The sequence below is a fragment of the Clarias gariepinus genome, chromosome 2, assembly GCF_024256425.1.
Source record: "Clarias gariepinus isolate MV-2021 ecotype Netherlands chromosome 2, CGAR_prim_01v2, whole genome shotgun sequence".
Lineage (NCBI taxonomy): Eukaryota > Metazoa > Chordata > Actinopteri > Siluriformes > Clariidae > Clarias > Clarias gariepinus.
The window spans coordinates 45,630,001-45,650,600 of NC_071101.1; the positions used below are offsets into that span (position 1 = coordinate 45,630,001).

The 20,600-nt window shown below is 36.7% G+C and overlaps 1 protein-coding gene across 2 annotated transcripts; it reads left to right on the forward strand.

The window, feature by feature from the left end:
* Positions 1-2,013: 2,013 nt before the first annotated feature.
* tfap2b (transcription factor AP-2 beta) lies at positions 2,014-20,092 on the forward strand. Of its 2 annotated transcripts, none has more exons than XM_053489346.1 (7): positions 2,014-2,124; positions 4,782-5,246; positions 6,341-6,401; positions 9,890-10,109; positions 12,046-12,164; positions 12,834-12,975; positions 17,567-20,092. In XM_053489346.1, the coding sequence occupies exons 1-7, from the start codon at positions 2,077-2,079 to the stop codon at positions 17,859-17,861; spliced, it is 1,350 nt and encodes a 449-aa protein (XP_053345321.1). In that variant the 5' UTR covers positions 2,014-2,076; the 3' UTR covers positions 17,862-20,092. The 2 variants fall into 2 exon arrangements, with proteins under 2 accessions (XP_053345321.1, XP_053345330.1); XM_053489355.1 differs by lacking the exon at positions 2,014-2,124 and adding an exon at positions 3,540-3,998.
* The last annotated feature ends 508 nt before the right edge of the window (positions 20,093-20,600 follow it).

The window sequence follows — 20,600 nt, forward strand, 5'->3', positions numbered from 1 at the left end:
CTTTTGTTTTAAATGCAATTATTTCTAGCAAGGTTTATTTTGATGTTAAGTAGCAAGAGAAATTATAGGTGTGTTTGCATTAGCAGAATGGGGAAAAAAAATGTGTTGTAAGTGTTTGACATTTAGATCCAGCGCACAATAGAATTTTTCTGTACTTTTGCCATTTTAAATCATCATTTTAAATAGTTTAGTTAAGATTTAGTGTTTTACACTACATTGTTCTTATAAATGTATATCAAAAGAACTTTTAGGGGTTTATTTACGCGTTTTTCCTGTAGGGATTTGTCATGTTATACAAAAGGTTTTCACTGAATAAATATTTTTATTACTGTTTGAACATGATTATACATTTATTATGATTACTTTAGGTAAAATATAAACCAAATATACTGTATGGAGATTTAAGGTGACATTCCTCAAATCCACTACACATCATGTCTCACACGGACAACCACCAGGGGGAGCCAAACACTAAGAAGTTTACCGACACTGTACTAGTTCTTTATCCCACACGAGTCAGGAATCAATTTGCTTCAAAAATCGTTTGTTTGCTTGATTACGATACTCACTATGGTGTATTCATAACAAGGTATTTTTATGTGCTTTTTTAAGTGTGTATTAATTTTAAATTTGTGCTGTTTTTATTTTGGGTCCAGTTTACAGTTCAGGATTGAAACTGTCCGTTTAATTAGGAATAGTCAAGTGAGCGCGCAGGTGTTTATAATAAAGTGTATGTAATTATTACAAAACAAATATTTTTAGTTGAAGGTTTTTATGTAGCCCATGACCAGAGTTAGTCTCCAGCAGATCTTACTGTAGTGCATAATACCACCCAGCAGGAGGCGCATTATCATCATCATCATCATCATCATCATCATCATCACCTTCATCTTTATTATTATTCCTTACTCTTGTCATGTGTAGGGGCACAGCGTGCCTTTTATCGCAGGAAGCAAGGCAGGAAACACCCTGGATGGGGTGACAACTCATCACAGAACACAAGCGCACACACACAGTCATGCACTTAATCATACAGTATGGACAACTTGAAAGTACAAATCATCATTGCCTTTGGAATGTAGGAGAAAACCAGAGTACCCAAAGGAAACCCACCAAGCATGTGGAGAATGTGCAAACTTCACACACAGATACTAGCGGTGGGATTCGAACCCACAACCCTGGCGGTGCAAGGCAACAACGCCAACCATAATAATAATAATAATAATTATTATTATTATTATTATTATTATTATTATTATTATTGCTATAATTTGATATATTAGATACAGACACACACACAGAAAATAATAATATTTTTTAAAATCTGAATCAGTTAAGCCAATGTTGGAAAAAAAAAAGAAACTGTTTGACTGATGGCACTTAGTTGGTAACCTAGTAACCCGGTGGAAGGATCTGACAGTAACTTCAAAATACTTTTTAAGACGTAAGTCACTCTGGATAAAAAAAAAAAAGTCTGCCAAATATCTAAATGTAAATGTAACTGTCACATATAGACTCTCAGGTTGGTTGGTGATGGGGTCCCCTTACCTACTGTACCTTTAAACAGTTCATAGTTCCATGTAAATGTTTACATACTACTGCTTTAAAATCATCATCTATCTATCTATCTATCTATCTATCTATCTATCTATCTATCTATCTATCTATCTATCTATCTATCTATCTAGGGTTAGGGTTAGGGTTTTATCTACAATAAAGTTTTACACTACATCTAGCTTTCTATGTTAAACAATACTAACAAGTACCAAAGATGTACACAAGAGGTGGTCCAGGTCGGTCCCTTTTTATTTCTAAAGATCAAGGATTGTATGATGTCAAAGTCATGTTCAGGTAAGGTCAGCTCGCGCTTTTAGGCACCTTTGCGGTGGGTGGTGTCTCGGGTCACTCATCTGTAGTTTGGAAGTAAGGAAGTAAGTCTCGCGCAGGTTTGTGGGTTCAGGCGGAGCACTCACTCGGTCGTGCGCTCAGAGAGAGAGAGAGAGAGAGAGAGAGAGAGAGATGAGACCAGAGCTCTGCACGTGAATCCACTCGCCGTGCGGGGAGCAGCGCGTGAACATGCTGTGGAAGCTCGTGGAAAATGTCAAGTATGAAGACATCTATGAGGTAACGTGCACCGGAGAGCGTGCATGCGGACACGCCGCCGTTTCACATTTCTCAGCCGAACATCACTATCATTAACATTTTCTACAAATGCATCAACCATATAAAGGTGTCGTTTTAATGGATTTTCTCATGTGATTGTCAGAGCTTAAATAAGTTTTACATCATTAACACTTTAAATATCATGTGTCAGTTATTTCTGATTCCTCAGGAGCATCCAACTTAGTTAGATTTTTTCGCGTTTTAATATACAAACAAACAACATAACATTTTTACTTGATTTTACACATTGTTTATAGTATTGACTTGTTTATAATGATTAAGTTATAATTATTATTTTTTTTTAGTTTTATGCGTTACGCAAGTTTTTTAAGATGGTAATTTGTGAATTATTTCTTAACTAAGCAATACAGCTAGTAAATAAATTATATTTTTCTTTATTAATGCGGTTACCATTCCTGAGCAGTGTATTTTTTATCGACATTTTTATTTAATCTCAGTAAGCATTTAGTTTTAATGGATTGAAGCAGTCAGGTAAAACTCGGTGCTTAGATTATTCTGTCTGAAAAGAAACAGGAGTTAGTATTGTTTTGACGATTTTTTTCATTTCAGTAGATACTAGTTTGTTTCTTCATCAAGTGCTGCAGCTTGTTTTTTTTTTTATTGATTACTGCAATTTGTTCGAGCAGAATTCGAATTATAATCAGTGAAATTAGTAATTAATTGATGCGGATTTGTTTTATTATTATTGTAGTTAGTAAACGTGAAAACTACAGTTTACATCAAAATATAATTTACAAAAGAAAACCAACAAGTAATAAATATAAAACAGTAAAAAATAAAGTAACAAAAGTTTTTTTAGTTTTTTTCATTTATTTATTAATTTTAATTTGCACATCTCGATGTGGGACAGGACGAAGTAGTATAACGCCATTCTTTTTGTTTCTTTTTCTTTTTTCTTTTGGAAATAAAAAAGTCACACATGGCATTTCTCTCACAGTCACCGTCACGCGGCAGGGGTAATTAAACACCGCGACCCCGGCGCGTGAAATCGAGCATAATGATAGGAACAGTAGGGTGAGGTTATGGGGTTATAGGGTAAGAGACAAAAAGGGCGGGAGGGGGGTATTAGTGAGGGGAGTGAGGTCGAGAAAAATGTACTCTTGTTTTCAGCTGCTGGAGAATTGTTTTGCAATTTTTTGCTGGGACCGTGTGTGTGTGTGTGAGAGAGAGAGAGAGCATCAGTGTGTATCGCGTGTGTCTGCGCAGCCCTGTATTATCGCGTGCACTCGCATCGCTCCCCCAACCCACCCTCCCCTCCACCTTCCCCAACCCTTTCCTTAAAAAAAAAAAAAAAAAACTCCACCTCCCACTCGTGCACGGGATTCTCCTTCCACCGAATGAACGTCACGTCACGCCACGCCACGCAGGAGGCAGCGCGAGCGCAGGACGGCGCCTTCACGCTCCGCTTCTCCCGCGCTGCTGCTTTTTTTTTCTTCGCCGGCTCTTATTAAAGAGTCATGAATAACGATTATTCCGGGGGCAGGAGCTCAGCGACGGCATGCACACACATACACTTACACACGCACACACGCACACACACACACTCTCTCTCTCCCGAGCCCGAAAACACCGGATGAGGAAGAAGGATAAGTAAAGCTCGCGGAGCTCGAGGCGCGGGACCGAGTAGGAGAGTCGGAACGCGCGGTGTACCCGGAGCGCGCGCACTGTTCTCTTCACTATCAGCGCATCCGATCTTCCCCGAAGTCGGATCAGTGTGTGTGTGTATGTGTGGTGAATGTGTATGAGTGTGTGTATGTGTTCGTGTGGGAATAAATTCTAAACTCCAGATGTTAGTGCACACTTATCCATCCACGGTAAGTCCCGCCGCCTTTCCTTTCTTTTTTTTTCTTTTTTTTTTTTTTGTGCGTAAGTGAAATGCAGATTTAAGTCCAACTAAGTACTTTTTTAAGCTTTTGTTTTGTTTGGAGGCTGGAGGCTGTTTTGGAAAGCATGACACTTTTCAGTTTTTCCTGCTTTTTGTGCTGTTTACACACAAACATGTTTTGAAACAATGAAAACAATACTATTTCTAATAATTAACAGTTTTTTAATTATAAGAGAAGCTTTTTGAAGTGTTTGTCTTTTGGTTTCATAAAGGAAATTGAAAAAAAATCTGTTTGCAAACGATTTGAATTACAACAATACAAAATGTTTTAATTATACATAATACAAACAAAATCTGAATCGGGTTTTATTTGTCAAGTATGTTTACACATACAAGGAATTCCGGCTGTTTGTGTCTCTTAAAATACAGGGCAACATAAAACTTTGCACATTTGTTAAAGACAAGACACTACACACAGTAAAGGCACAGAAAATTCAATAACTGAATAGATTAAATACAAAATAAAAACGTTTGTATCTGTTTGTACATAAATACAAACATTTATAAACTTTTTTTTTTATTTTGAACTGTGTAAAGTGTATATAAGTTTTAAGTGAAACAAATGTTGTGTGATGATAATATAATAATCATATTTATATAGGCCTATTTGCACAACATTTGTGCAATATTTATTTTTCAATACATCTGTTTATATGCCTATGATTCATTTAAACGTCACGTTATTTTTGTTTGTTTGTTTGTTTGTTTAAAGGACCGCCATGACGGCGTACCGGGCCACAGCTCGCGCCTCTCCCAGCTCGGCTCGGTGTCTCAGGCTCCCTACTCCAGCGCGCCCCCGCTTTCCCACGCGCCCTCCTCGGACTTCCAGCCGCCGTACTTCCCGCCGCCGTACCAGCCGCTGCCGTACCCGCAGAGCCAGGACCCGTACTCACACGTGAACGACCCATACGCGCTGAACGCGCTGCACCAGCCTCACCAGCAGCACCCGTGGGGCTCGCGCCAGCGGCAGGAGGTCGGCGGAGAGAGCGCGTCCCTGCTGCCGCAACCGCGAGCCTCCCTCCCGCCGCAGCTCTCCGGCCTCGACCCGCGCACCCGGGATTACTCCTCTGTGCGGCGGCCGGACGTGCTGCTGCACTCGGCACCGCACGGGCTCGAGGCCGGCATGGGGGACAGCCTGTCTCTGCACGGGCTCGCGCACGGCATGGACGACACGCACGTGAGTCTCGTTACTTATTTATTGTTTTTGCAGTGTATCATTTCCATATATATTACGCACAATGAATGATTCTCACGCCTAATCATCATTAATATTATTATCATCACTATTTTCATTGGAACGTCATTAATCCTCATTATTTGCACATAAAAACTAATAAAAATGACACCAAACCCTAAACAAATATTTAAGTCAATGTGATTTATTTGAAAGCACATCGTTTGGAGTGTGCCTGTGTGTGTGTGCGTGTGTGTGTGTAATGTGAATGCGCCCGGGGGTTAAATCTCTCTCTCTCTCTCTCTCTCTCTCTCTCTCTCTCACACACACACACACACACACACACACACACACACACACACACGCACACCCCAAACACCACGTTTAAATAAATCACATTGACTTAAATATTTGGGGGGTTAAATTACACACACACACACACACACACACACACACACACATACACAAGCTGACAGCTCATTTGTATATCTCTCTATAATTTGTGTAACGCTTATAATGCTCTATAAAACACCTTGCAAACTCCCTGATCATCAGTGCTGTTTATTTAATTACAGACGCGCGCGTGACATTATTTTATTTTACATTATGTTTAGAATTTCTTCAGTTATAACCTGATTGATCAGATATGTAGTTGCTTTAATATTTGGCTTTGCAGCCTATGAGATACATAAGTATCATTTCTATTACGACACATATTAAAAGTCTTCAGAACATTAATCTTTCCAAATACTCCAGTCAGATGAAGTTTTGTCTTGTCTGTTGAAGTTTAACAGCAGTGTGTCTAATTCCTCACTAATAACTCCACACATGACTCCTGACTCTTGGGGTAGCTGCTAAGTTCCTCTAATAAACTCTGACAAAATACCACTAACAGATTAAACCACCTGTCGTGTTTTGTTAAGTTTCGGGTCCAAGAAACTTTTAAATCAAACACACATTGAGTTTCCTGCACGTGCTAGACCTTCCTCCTGTACTTCATTTGTTTTATTTGTTTCATTTGTGTGTGTGTGTGTGTGTGTGTGTGTGTGTGTGTGTGTGTGTGTGTGTGTGTGTGTGTGTGTGCGTGTGTGTTGCAGGCTGTGGAAGACGCCAATAACAGTGGAATGAACATCCTGGATCAATCCGTTATTAAGAAAGGTAAAGTTGTGAATTATAATAATTATAAAAACAATTAAATTAGGACTAGTTCGCTATAGTGCGTTTATTATTTTTTTTAAATATAAAACCAGATCTTTGTGAAACGTATGTGATCATCAAATTCGTATATTTAATAAATTAAACGGTATGCTTAATTTTCGTTTTTAATTAATGTTCTGTGTCTGTCGCCAAGTTTGATGTTTGCAGCGGCTACTTGGATAATGTTTTTCAACAGCTTGTTTTTGCTGGAAACAAATTCAGAAAAAAAAATATATATATAGTGTCCTGCGGGTTTGTGTATTTGTGGCAATCAGATAGATACCATTGGCACCCAGACTACACATTATTATCAGTAATACATTTATAATGTTTATTAGCGCCTTAAAAATAATAATAATAATAATAACAATAATAATAATAATAATAATAATACATTAAAATTAAGTGATTTTATTAATGCTTAGAAAAACATTTATTCATCAAATGAAAAGTTTGATTTTAGTTTTCTTCAACCAAAAAATTACTTGCAAAATATTTTTGTACTTTAATCTTTTGATTGATTTAGAGCTTTTAACAAGCTATAGCTTAATTTTCTAAAATTAGGGAAAAAACGTTTTAAAATTCTTCCAATAAAAAACACATTAATTATTATTATTATTATTATTATTATTATTATTTGTGTCGCATTCACTTGCACTGTCAGTCATCGAACTCGGCGCGTGCTCTCTGGGCTCGTGTTAATATTTGTCCGGCGCTCGAGATATTAGGCGGTAATTTAGTTAACTGGAAATGTGTTAACTGGAAATTTCTCCCAAAGGACGGAACCTTAATCGGCCAACGTGATGGATGGAGATTTCCCTATCTCGCCAGCTCGTTTAGAGCTCATTTTCTCTATTATCCCCCTCCTACAGGCGCACGCGCACAATGTCCCCGCTGAGCGCCTGTCTCCCGCACTCGTTGTTACCGAATTAACGCGTCGGTAAAGAGGCGTTCGCTTTGACGTTGATCACGCGCTCTAAATATGACCGAGGGCGCCAAAATGCCTGAGGGTGATTGGACATTGGCGCGACTCAATCAACAATCGATAATTAAGGACTGCAATTAAAAAAAAAAAAAAAACCCCACCGGGGTTGGTGGTGTGGCGCGAGCGCACGTGGTAGTTAATAAAATACGCTAATTATTAGGTTAACGGGTGAGAGGTAAAAGATTAAAGACCACGTGCAGGGAGGAAGTGAGGAAGTGTTTCACGTTTTGTTTTGTTTTATTAATGAGAGCATGTTTTTTACAGCTAGGTTAAATTCACCGAGTTTGTGTGTTAACGTAGTCTCTTAACCCCGTATCTGAAGTAATTTTAGTGAACTTTTAGTAAACTCTTAAACCAAGCACAAAACATCCAATGCATTTGCCATAATCATATGCAGAGTTTATTTTATCTTAATATATTTTTTATTGTTTTCCGTGCTGCTGAGAAAAAAAAAAACGCCTAAGGGTTTGGAAATGTAGCCAGAGCATTTCCTGTAAGTGCATTTTTTGGCACGTGTTTAACAATGTGCTAATACTGCACATCGGAATTATTATTATTATTATTATTATTATTAATAATAAAAACGCGCACAGAACAGAACAAAATATCCGCGAACATATAGCGCTACTTCTTGTTATCGTGTTGCGTATCGCGCTCCGCACTGCGCTGCAGTCAGGACCCGTGACCCGGGTGGGTAAAGGAGCGCCCGTGCTTTACACTGCCTTTGTGTTTTTACAGAGGAAGACAGACTTCGTGTTATTCTTTCGGGCGATTGGCGAAGCGATAAAGAAGTGTATCTAAAAAGAAAATCAATAACAATAAAGCAATGTTAGATTTCCTAGAAATGTTCTTTTGACTCTAAAAGGCGACCTTTAAACGCAGCGCTCGTGCAGATCAGAGTGGGCGTTCGGTCTGGCGTTAACTTCCTAATGCAAGCCTTATCTCTAATACAAACTGCAAAGCATTTTCTTTATTTTGTTGTTCAATAACCGGTTAATAAAATGTTTTGATTACAAACGAGTTAACAGGAAATGCGAATAACCTTTTAGAGAAAAAAAGGCCATTAAAGGGTACGACTGCTTTTTGCACAGAGTGAATTGTTAACAGCTTTAATTAGGGTGTAAGTAAGTTTTATAAAGCTTTTTTTGTGAAATGTTTATATTAAAGTTTTATCAGATAAACATATGGTACCGGCTGAATTCCCTTTTTCTTGAACTCCAATTTTCTGCAACATTGCAAAATGACTAAAAACACAGTGTTTATGGTCAGTAACAGACATCCATCAACAATGATCTTCATTCCATGTGTCCCACATCCCATGATAGCAACACCCCCTAACCCCGCGCCCCCGCCTCCCAAATGTCCCCGCCAAATAACCGAGATTTTATGGATATTTTCATCTCTGTAGGCTATGTGGTCTAAAATCTCCTGCTAAATATACAGACAAGTAGCCGGGATAATATCAGGCTGCTTTTAAATACCAGTTTGAACTGCCTCTAGAGTCATGTAACCATCCGGGAAATGTAAAGATAGCCTGTGTGATCAAGTATGATAATACATGACTGACATTTGTATCTGATTTCTTTTTGCTATAAAAATTGCACTGTTAATAATGTAACAAGTAAGACAACACAACACAGTGTAATGTAATATCACATTACAAAATATAATATAATATAATATAATATAATATAATATAATATAATATAATATAATATAATATAATATAATATAATATAACGTGACATACATGTAATAAGGTAATAATGTAATAAAACAAGAAGACACAAAAGTAACACAATGCAAATGCACAATGTCACAGTGTAACAAGATATACTGTGTAACACAAGGTACCACAATGTAACGTTGCGTAACATAATGTAAAGCAGTGTAACACAGCTCAGCAAAGTATTCAATAGGCATTGGGATTTATTGAATATCAACAAAAAACAATACATTTTAGACAACGAATTTTTTTTTGTTTTTTATTTATTAAACGCAACCTAAATTTTTACTCTGAAAAGCTAAAATCTTTTTTTTTAAATAAGAAAGAGTCTTAAGTAAAAACGTTTAACATCAGACCAGTCAGTTTATAATTATTTTAAATGATATTAATAGTAATTTAATACAACGACACTATCGCAGAGGATACTATTTTTGTAGTGTGTTTAGAGTTTTTTAATGTAAATTATTAATAAATTTAAAATAATATATTAAAATATAAATATAGCGCTGGAGAGAATTTCTGCTACTGAATTTATTTAGCCTTACAAGCAAGTTTTTTTTTTCTTTTTTTTCCGAAGATTGAATTAAAAAGTCGGATTCAAAGGATGTAAAAGAATGAATGAGTTAATTCATATAAAACATGTCGGCATTTTAAGTATAAGGTTATTATTGATCTTTCATTCTGCCAATCTCGTCAATGTTCAATGTTTTCTTCCTCTGGTTTTCCCGCCCCACGCAGTCCCGATGCCGCACAAGAGCGTCACGTCTCTGATGATGAGTAAAGACGGCCTGATTGGCGGCGTCACCGTTAACGTCAACGAGGTGTTCTGCTCGGTACCAGGTCGCCTGTCTCTGCTCAGCTCCACCTCCAAGTACAAGGTGACGGTGGGAGAGGTGCAGCGGAGACTCTCACCGCCCGAGTGCCTCAACGCCTCTCTGCTCGGCGGGGTCCTGCGCAGGTACGTCACTTCCGGCTCTCTTTAGAGCCCAAACGGTTCGAATGTATATATATAAAAAATAAGTATCAGAAATGTAATTTAATATTTGTAAAAGGATGAACAAAATAAAAACTTTTTTTTTGAGTAAATTTGGTACCAAATTGGTACCTTTCACAGTTACTTTATTGGTACATGTTTTTTTTTTCTTTTTTTCCTACATCCAAAAAGCATGTTTTTGCACTATTTGCATATTTGTTAGTAAAAGAATTAGTCTACTGGGTACATTATGGGATTTGGTACACACACCCTTATTCAGAGTAACTTACATTTTATCCCGTTTGACATATGAGCGGCTCAAGGGCCTAAAAGTGGAAACTTGGTGGCACTGGGGTTTAAACCTGGGACCTTCCAAAGAGTCTAATGCCCTAACCACTGTCCCTTGCCCTTTAGTCTTTTTTGTTCAGTGCATTATGGTTTTGCAACTCAAGGGGCATTGTATTTTTTTTTTTTTATTATTATTTTTTCAGTTCAAATGAGATGGCAAATAGATCTTCTATATGTTATTATTTAGTAGATATAAAAAAATTGTCTTTATATAGACAATGCCTCAGCATTCTCTTCTAAGTTATTTATCTATCAGATTGGTTTGCAGTTCTCTAAACAATTATAAAAGCTAACAATATGGTTAGAAATTAAGCTAATGACAGTGCAGGTAGGGGATGCAATGCGGTGCTGTAATTCAAGGTCAGCCTAGAAGTTTGAGCAGGAAGGAACATTTTGATGCAAGCAGGAACTTATAGATCTGAGTAGAAGTTAATGGCAATTAAAGAGAACCACTTATGGAATGCAGAGAAATTGATATATATTTTTTTCCGAATCAGATTTATTTTCACAACACATGAAAAAAAAATTTTAAATAGGAACAATTTGCTCCAATAACTGTCCGTACAGTTGAAGTGTTCTGAGCAGTGCAGCAAGGTCTAAGAATCCCGAACACATTGAAACATGTTGATTCATACTTTAAATGAAAGTAAATTTCATATGGATATTTAATTTCAGTGGGTTAGTCTAAATGAAAAATGTAATTCAAGTACATGTTGATTTATCCAAGAAAAATCTGGCTTTTCTTGTTCTCAATTCAAAATCACATAAAAATGTCTATAAAAAATAAATAATTTATCTTTAACCAGGAACACTGACATATGATGACAACATTGATATATAAGCATGGACAGGAAATTAAATTGTGTAGCAGTCCATAGAGATATGGTAGGAGATTTGATTTACTGAATACTTTTAATTCTTTAAACAATACTGCTGAGCAAATGTTTTATCAACCATTTGTTAGTACTAGCCTAAGTAACCAGAAAAAAATTATTATCTTAACAAAATCAACACCTAATTGCATGTTTGATCTGATGTGAAGACAAAAAGATTATGTAAAAATTGAAAAATTAAGAATGGAAACACAATCTTGTTATTTATTGCTCTTTGAAATGTAATTTTTTTTTCAATTTTGTATAGTGTTTTTAATAATGGAAAGCTTTGCCCCATAGTAGCTTCACAAAAATGTATAAATATTTAGGTATATATTTTGAATTAATAAATGGCCAAGCCAAAGGGGATGTTGGAAAAAAAAACCTGGGATGACATGAAGAAGAAACCTTAAGAGGAACCAAACTTGAAAGGGAACCCATCCTCACAGTGTGATCATAAATATTTTAATTTCTATAGCTGTATACTAAGGAACAAAAAGTGCATTTGTAAAAACTGAAATTTAGAGAATCGTAATGAATATAAGCATCGGAGATTTCTGTTATGTCTGTTGTGTTAATGTTATCAGCTGTTCAAAGAGGGAAACTAATTGATCAGGAGGCTAAAATGTCATATGTAGGCTACACTAGACCACATGTTCTTTATTTGATTTTCCTTGAAAGTAAGTTTTCTTTGTTTTCAGAGCTAAGTCGAAAAACGGCGGCCGGTCTCTAAGGGAGAAGCTGGAAAAAATCGGGCTGAATTTGCCGGCAGGAAGACGCAAAGCTGCCAACGTCACATTGTTGACATCTCTAGTAGAAGGTACCCTCGATATTGTTATTTACTTTTTTTATTTTACTTTTGTTTTCCTTCTGCATGCAAAGATCAAAGCAAAATGTAATGAATTTCGCATACAAAGATTCCTTACCTAAGTGAGAAGATTTACAACAAAATATTGCATTTAAAAGTCAGAGTTTGCTTTGACCTTATCTTAGAGTCAAAACTTTAGGACTCAGTGTCCAAACATCTTAAAATTTAATCTTTCAAAAAACGTGAGAAAAATCACTTAGAGAGGATTTCACCCAAGGCTAGTAAACTCCTTAATCTCTTACATAATGAGAACCACACTGAAGATCTGTTTTTGATTTCCTGCTGTCTACTTGGCCGCCTGGGATTAAAACAAATGCAGAGATAAATAAATTAAGTAAATGGAAAGATAATAAAACAACAACAAATTGATAAATATTCATTAAAAAATCTAGAACTAATCTAGGTAAATAGTTTTCTCAGGGGTGACGAGAGTGTTTTTTTTTTTTTTTCTTAACCAAAAAAAAGAAGAAAGCCTTGTCAAACTAAAATTGTCATTTTAATTTATTTGTTTCATCACTCTAACTCGGTTTTTGTTACAGATCTTTATAAGTATTTACAGTATTTCACACTGCTCACATCACATCTAACAAATTGTATGTTGTTTTTTTTTTCCTTCACCAGGGGAAGCTGTACATTTAGCACGAGACTTTGGCTACATCTGTGAAACAGAATTCCCCACCAAGGCGGTGTCCGAGTACCTCAACCGCCAGCACACAGACCCCAATGAGATCCATGCAAGAAAAAACATGCTGCTCGCAACAAAGTATGTGGCAATGTCTTGTGGTTTCTTTAAAAAAAAAAAAGAAAAATCCTGCAATTAGCATACTAAAATGGCAGCACACAAAAAAAACAGGTGATGGGATTTAGCATAAGCTGTGAGTAAATGTTGTTCTATCTCATCTATCCATCATTAAAAAAAAAAAAATTCTCCATATGGTTACATGCTTAACCGCGTAGGTTTACTTTTTTTTCCTTTTTTTGACACGTTAAGCTGGTTTCTAATGAGGCAGAAACCTGTTCCCTTTATCCGTCTCGGGCCGGCGTACACTGGAGAAACTCATTATATTTAAAGTGAAATGTTTCAAGCCTGAAAGTGCCAGCTTTTCCCCTTGAAGTTTCGCCCTAGGGTCATTTTTAACCCCCCTTCATCCCTCTCGCTCCCCCTTTCACGGTCTGTCTGTCTGTCAAAAGTCAGTCATCCTCCTCCTCCTCCACCTCCTCCTCCTCTCTTCCTGCACACGCCTTAGGGGCTGAACGTTCTGTCGTTCAGAAATGAAGAGAGAGAAAGAGATGGTGATGATGATGGCCATGGTGATGGCGAGTGGACAACAAGGCGGCTGTTGTTGTTGGAAATCGAATGTGGGTCAAAAAAAAAAAGTGACAAGCCTGGACAAGTGCACGATGCAACATAATGGTGTTTTTGCACTGATCTGTCAACGATGACCTTTTTCATATAGAGTGAGAATATATATATATATATATATATATATATATATATATATATATATATACACGAGTTCAAGTCAAACTCTGGTTTTTAAATTTTAATTGTACAGAAAACAGTTCTGAGAGTAAAAACTCCCTTTATATAATCCCCTGCTAAACTAATGCCCTTATCTTGGGGTTTCACTAGTTGTATACCAACAATGTAGAACGTTTTCTATGTATGCCGGAGCCAAGTTTAAAACGCCGGCCGCCCAGGAACTCCCTTAATGGCACAAACATGCGGCGATGGCTTGGATGGTGGATGTGGCAATAGCTTCCAGCCAAGTTCCTGTAACATAGACGTAGTGTTTGCGAATGACTGTGTGTATAGTTCCCACGGATACATGCATCACTTCTGCAACAAATTGTCTGGTGATTTTTAAGGATTCGCTCTGTTTCACTCACTAAACGTTTATAGAAACGGCTGCAGTGGGGTCTGAACCACCTCTGCCAGGATCGTCTTTCACAGACCTCTTTAACGGTCTCGTCACTGTATTGTGCATGAGATAATTTGGAAATTTGAAACGCTTTTTCATCAGAAATGTCATCACAAGTCCCAGTTTGACTTTAACTCCCTTTGTAATAATAAATATAAAGCCTTATCAAAACTCAATAGGGTTACTTTCTAGTCATCATCATACAGTACATCACTTGCTTTTGATGGCATATGTCATGAATGATGAACTCCAAACCCTCCAGGTTAATGATTTTCCTCTAGAAAACCTCTCTGATACGATCCTGATAGGTTTCTCTTGCTGATCGATGATGAGTGCAATCTTTAAATTGTTAGCAGAACATGGTGAGGTCAAAGTGACGAAAGGTCGTGGGGATTCAGGCATCTCCAGGAGGGGCTCAATAACGTTAACATTTCTCTCCGATTTCCTCCGAGCTCGAGGCTATGAAGCAAGAGAAATGCTCAGCAGGATGGCGTTTGTTCATCTCACATGCACAGAGTTTGTTGGTGGAAAAAAAGAGTCATAGCTTTGGACAAATCCCTTAGACTACAGTTCTACTGATCAAAAAAAAAAACACTCAGAAAGCTTATGCAAATGCTTACGTGTGTTTTTTTTTCCCCTTCATGCCCGTCCTGGTGTTCTTCACTTTTATTGTGACTCAGTTTCAAGTTGCTTGCATCATCTCAAATCTGAGACTTCACATTACTTCACAGTGCATTATAATTTCTAAAAAACCTGACAGCTGCTTTGCCTTCAAATGGAAAATTTAAATCCAATAATGTGTCTTTGAAATCTTAAAAAATATTTTTTTTACTTTTTTGTGTAAGAGGTTGATTATAGATTGTTCGTGACTGATCATTACAGTTTCATCATTTCTTTCTACAAAACATTTTTTATCATATTGGCTACTTACTTATTATTTCCATATTAAATTTTCAACAAGGTTAATGATCTCACGATGAACACTTCTGCAAAAAAAAAAAAAAAAAAGTATTCTTACATTTCATGAATATCACATTTTAGCAAACAAAACACCAATCAACCATAATGGTTTAAGTAGCATGATTGTGGTGTTGAGTAAATCATTAATTTTGACCAGACTTTGATTGGATTTTAGTGTTTTATTGTTTAAATTCTGTAAATGATTCCAAATGACGTTTTATTTGGATGTTTATACATGAGGTATCTATTGTTAAAAATAGAAAAAAAACGTGACTAAATATTTTTGTCAAACTACCCATTCCAAATTTCTAAACTTGACGTAAATTGACTCTAAAAGGTGTATCTGATGATGTTATGATTTGGGAGAAGACTGTGGTTCTGTCTTCAGGCAACAGAAAACATGTTTAATACATTTGTCACACTTCTGAACGTCAGACTGCACCAGGATATTTGCGTAAAATAATTTGTTATGGGAAAAATAAAGTGATTAGAGCCAAAATTTTCATTCGGTTAATGCTAGTGTTGATTATGATCAATTTCAAGGTGAAGGCTTTTTTTTTCTGAAGAAACTTTATAATTTAAATCCGAGTTCTAGACAAGAATGTGCTCAGAAATGTTAAAGTAAGACTTGGTAACTCTTCGAACTACTCTTGGCAATCTGTGGTATTAGTGAGATTAAACACTTTCAGATACCACTCTGCAGGTTGGATCTCATCAGACTTCATTATGCCAGTCTGCTTTAATTATTCACAGGAATTGAAATTGAGAAAGTTATAGCAAGGGAACTTCCCTCCTTCTTAAGATAACTTCTACTTTTCTTTGCGAATGTTGGAACTTAAAGTTAGTGGTAGTGTTTTTAAATTCCAAGAAAACCTCGGTCAGTTTTTATAAGGCGCAAGGCGCTTAGTCATCCTGCGTTGTATTCGCACAATATACGCCTTGGGCTTTGAAAATGTAAAGTAGGATAAAAGGTTAAAACCTGCACTGTTAGTAATGGGAAAATAAGACCAAGTTCGAAACCAAAGTTAGAAACCCAGGATTTAAACAGAGACAGATTTAGTGAGGCAGTTTTTTTAAGTAGACTTTTGAAAAAGGCATCATGGGCAAAGTAAGGCACATTGAAGAGAGTGCCATGCTCCCTCTTTTGCATGCATGAGCTGGATAGCGTTGCTGTGATTGATTGAGGAGAGAGAGTAAGCCCCTCCCAAACAGAAAGCACAGAAACATTTTGGCATGGATCGCTGTGGCATTGTCAGGATTTAGACTCACGGGTCTCCCTGAACGACTGGACGGATCCTTTGCTATTCATTCCAAAGTGTAATTAAAAATCAGAGGTTTGTCACTGGGGTGAAACCATTTCAGGGTCATCTATTATGCTGTAGTAAAGAGAACTGAATGCTTTAAGGGTCTATGGTACTATGTCTATACTATTCAGTTAATGTTGAAATTTGGAAAATATAGCAGTAAATAAGGTTGAGTGTGGTGGGTTTTGAAATGTAGTTATGTATATAAGTGTCTGCTGTTATTTAAGGCCATGGGTCAAATCAATCAAATTTCTCACAGTAGGTATTGATTTAAGGTCAGAGTTTACCTTTTAGATGTCTTTGGATGAGATAACAAAAAGCAGAGGCAGAGGAATCTCTCCTGTTACTAACTACAGCCCTAGACTCTAAAATAATATGAGTCAGTATTTTTTTTTTTATTTGGTCTTAGCAAATAAGATTCTGATTCTGATTCTTATTATGGTACTAAATCTGATTCATACTGACTCTAACTCTTACCCCTTATGATTCTGACTCTAACTATGACTCAAATTCTGACTCTAGCTTTGATTCTGACTCATTCTGACCCAAAGACTGATGCTGATTTCCGGTTCTGAAGTCATTTGCTTTGACTGGATTATATTAATTGGATTAGTGATTACAATTAATTCAATTGTTAATTATGTCATGGGATGTTGTACTGCATATTGCACCTGGATTTAAAAGAATCAGAATAAGTATACACTATAAGTGCTTAGCCACAAATGAAAAGTCTTCATCTGATAAATAAACTAAATTAAATAGAATTTCTATGAAAATAAATGACTTTCTAGTTCACCAACAAAGCAAAGAAGGTTTTTTCTGATATCCTAATATGATCGCTAATTTAGACAGCGTGTATAGATTTTTGTTATAATATTAGTAACTACAGTATGTGTGTATTTAAATCTAAAACATTTGATAAAAAGCAGCATGCTTCAGGTAAATGTTGTTTAAAGGTGATAATGATGCGTATCTGCACATCTCTGTTTCAGTCAAATTTGATATAACACACTCCAAAATTTTATCGAGAGTTGTGAAAAAGAGACAAGTTTTTTCATGTATTGTAACATTGTTGTACATTTAAACAACTCTTAAAAAACTATAAAAGCTCACATTGAGATATTTCACACATGATAATTACACCTTCTTCTCTCTTTCCTCCACTCAGGCAGTTGTGTAAGGAGTTCACAGACCTGTTGGCGCAGGACCGCACTCCGCTTGGGAACTCTCGTCCGACGCCCATCCTGGAGCCGGGCATTCAGAGCTGCCTGTCTCACTTCAGCTTCATCACGCACGGCTTCGGCTCGCCGGCCATCTGTGCCGCACTCACCGCACTCCAGAACTACCTGACCGAGGCGCTCAAGGGCCTTGACAAGATGTTCATCAACAACCAGACCTCCAACCGGCACACTTCGGCCGACGGCTCAAAAGGAGGGGAGAAAGACGAGAAACACAGGAAATGAGGCACAATGTTGGGAAAGAAGAAAAGGCTCTAAGAGCACCACTTATCAGATATGTCCAGAGATTCTTTGTACTCGAGATTTATGATGTTCTGTTTTTACGTTCTTGTGAGGGGGGGAAGGGAGGAGATGACGCATCGACGAAGAGGAAAAGAAAGAAGGCAAAGTGGAGGAACTTGCAAGCCTGGTGACATTTTAGACACATTTTATCATAAAAGACATTAACAATGAACGACACGAACAGACACAGGTGTGGTATCTTACTGAGAAAAAGGCCATCGTTCCACTGTCCAGCCTCTAACCAGAGATGCTAAAGGAAGGAAAATGATTTTATTTTGAACAGTGCTTGAAACCTGTCCCATCACCCAAGCTGTGTTATTGCTCTTGATTTTGCTGTATACGAAGGCATGACTTGAGTGTTTATTTTGACCAATGAACTACTTCAGAGTGTTGAAACAACCATAAGTACATTTTCTTAGCTCTGAATACAGGAAACTTCACCATATTCCCATCTATCTCCTGATGAAATGGGGTTTTCAGGACTGGACCGCCATTATATCAGTTTTAATTTGAACCACTGGACATTTGCTGTATCTATAATTAGATATGTGTATTATTGTGAATCTGGGTTGAGCCTAGAACACTGAACATTCACTACCCTAACATCATCTCACCTAGGACACAATTCATAATCAAACACCCTGCACGGTTAGTGTTTTACATTGACTTTGAGCTAAAGCAGAATCCTATGCAACAACCAGTGATATTAGCTAAGCATTCGAGAGTTAAAGTTACTTGCTTTAGAAGCAGTTTTGACTTTCTGGGTTTGAGCATCACAACCTGAGCTACACACTGCCTATTCAGGTGCTCATTATGAATTTCTGAAAAGTTTTACCACACAGAAAAACTAACAAAGAAGAAATAAATAACGGCTATACTTATTTCTATCCACTGTAACTACTGAATAAGTGTTGGATTGGCGTCCATTTGGACAAAGTATTATACAGATAAGTATTTTACACCACTTTCACGGTGATGTATAGAAATAAATATTGCTATTTACATTGGGGAAATGTTTTGCTGGAAATTTTTAAAAAAACAGAAATTAAATAACCAACTTTGACCAACTTTCCCTTTGACTCAACGTTCAGCACGAGATGTCATATCAACATGGTAAACCCAGCAACACTTCTTAATGTTCAATGGGTTTTGCTGTATATTTAGACATGCAAAGCTATCACTAAATGTTTATTGAATAGCTAGAACAACAACAGGGAAAATGAAATTTATGTTTCCCTCTAATTTTATATATCTAAATTACAGACGTGGTTCCAAATTGCCCCTTTTGAGCTCAGCATTATTCCGTCTATCGTTCAGCCAAAAAAACTTTGTTGGGTCTTTGTCTTGCTTGCTTGAAAGTAAAAAGAATCAGTCAAAATCAGGACTAGAAAATTCAGATATTTTACTTTTCACTGAATGTGCTGGTAATAAAAGTCCTTAGATTTAATTAGAAAAGAATGCAAGTATCCAATCTCTTCACGGACATATCAAACAAAGCAAGAAATTTTTTTAGATTTTATTGGCAGAACATTGAATTTAAAGAAGGAACTCATCATTTAATATTCAAACAAACACCGGAACCTCAAGAGCTTTTTGTTGTGCAGTCCTGATTTTTATCATTACACAGTATTTATGCAGAAGCTTTTCTCTTTTCACATTTTCATCCAAATCCCTTACTCAAATTATTCATATCCTTGCATATGAGTTTTGTTTTATGAGAAATTGTCAAGTTTGTGATCAGCCATGCTGAAAGATTTTATCCAGAGATGTTCATGGAAATGTACATTAAGCTTTTACACCCTCTCTTTCTCTATTTCTTTCTTTCTGCCTGAATCCTCACGATGTTGTCGAACAGCGGCTCCGTCAGACCAGGAGTCTCTTCTAATTTATGTTTGTATGTATATATATTTAATTTATGCCTAATTTATGGAGAAATGGAGGTTTTGTACATAGGAGCAGCTGGCTCGTCTGTCTGTGACTGTGTCCCTGTGCGTGGGTGAACGCTTGGTTTATAGATAGCTTCTCGTATTTTATATTTTTATTTTGTTTTTTTTTTCCTTGATTTTTTTTTCCATAGGCAACTCGTTATATGGTGAAGGGTAGAAGTTGGTTCTTTGTCCAGTGATTTTCATTTATATACCGAAATAAGGAATAAATCATGTGTTTTATTGTAATTGTCAGGTGTTGCGTATGCTCGTGCTTTTGATTCGCATGACATTATTACATTTCATGCAAATTATCAATCAAAACAAAACAAAAAAAAAATACGATTTGCTCTAGTTTTGTCTCTGAAGCATCATGTCATTATTCAGCATGGAGGATGGAGAAATTTTCATAATTGGATTTCAGGATTTCTGTGAAAAATAAAACCTTTCCAAGCCGATCTTCATTGCTAATAACTAGAACAACAGTGTTCTATTGATTTAAAGGTTAAGTATTTTGCACAAACAAAACAGCTCTGTTTTACAGCTAGAGCACTGAAAAACAAACAGTTCTAAACAATCGATGTAGAAAATTAAATATTGATTATTCTATAAAGATTACTCCATATTCTACTATAATTATCTGCAGTGAGGTTCAAATGATAAACATCATTTCGGATAGCATGCTCTAATCGAAAATCCATCGTGTCATCATGGTGAGGATAATCATTCTGAATCATTCAATATATTCCTGATAGTA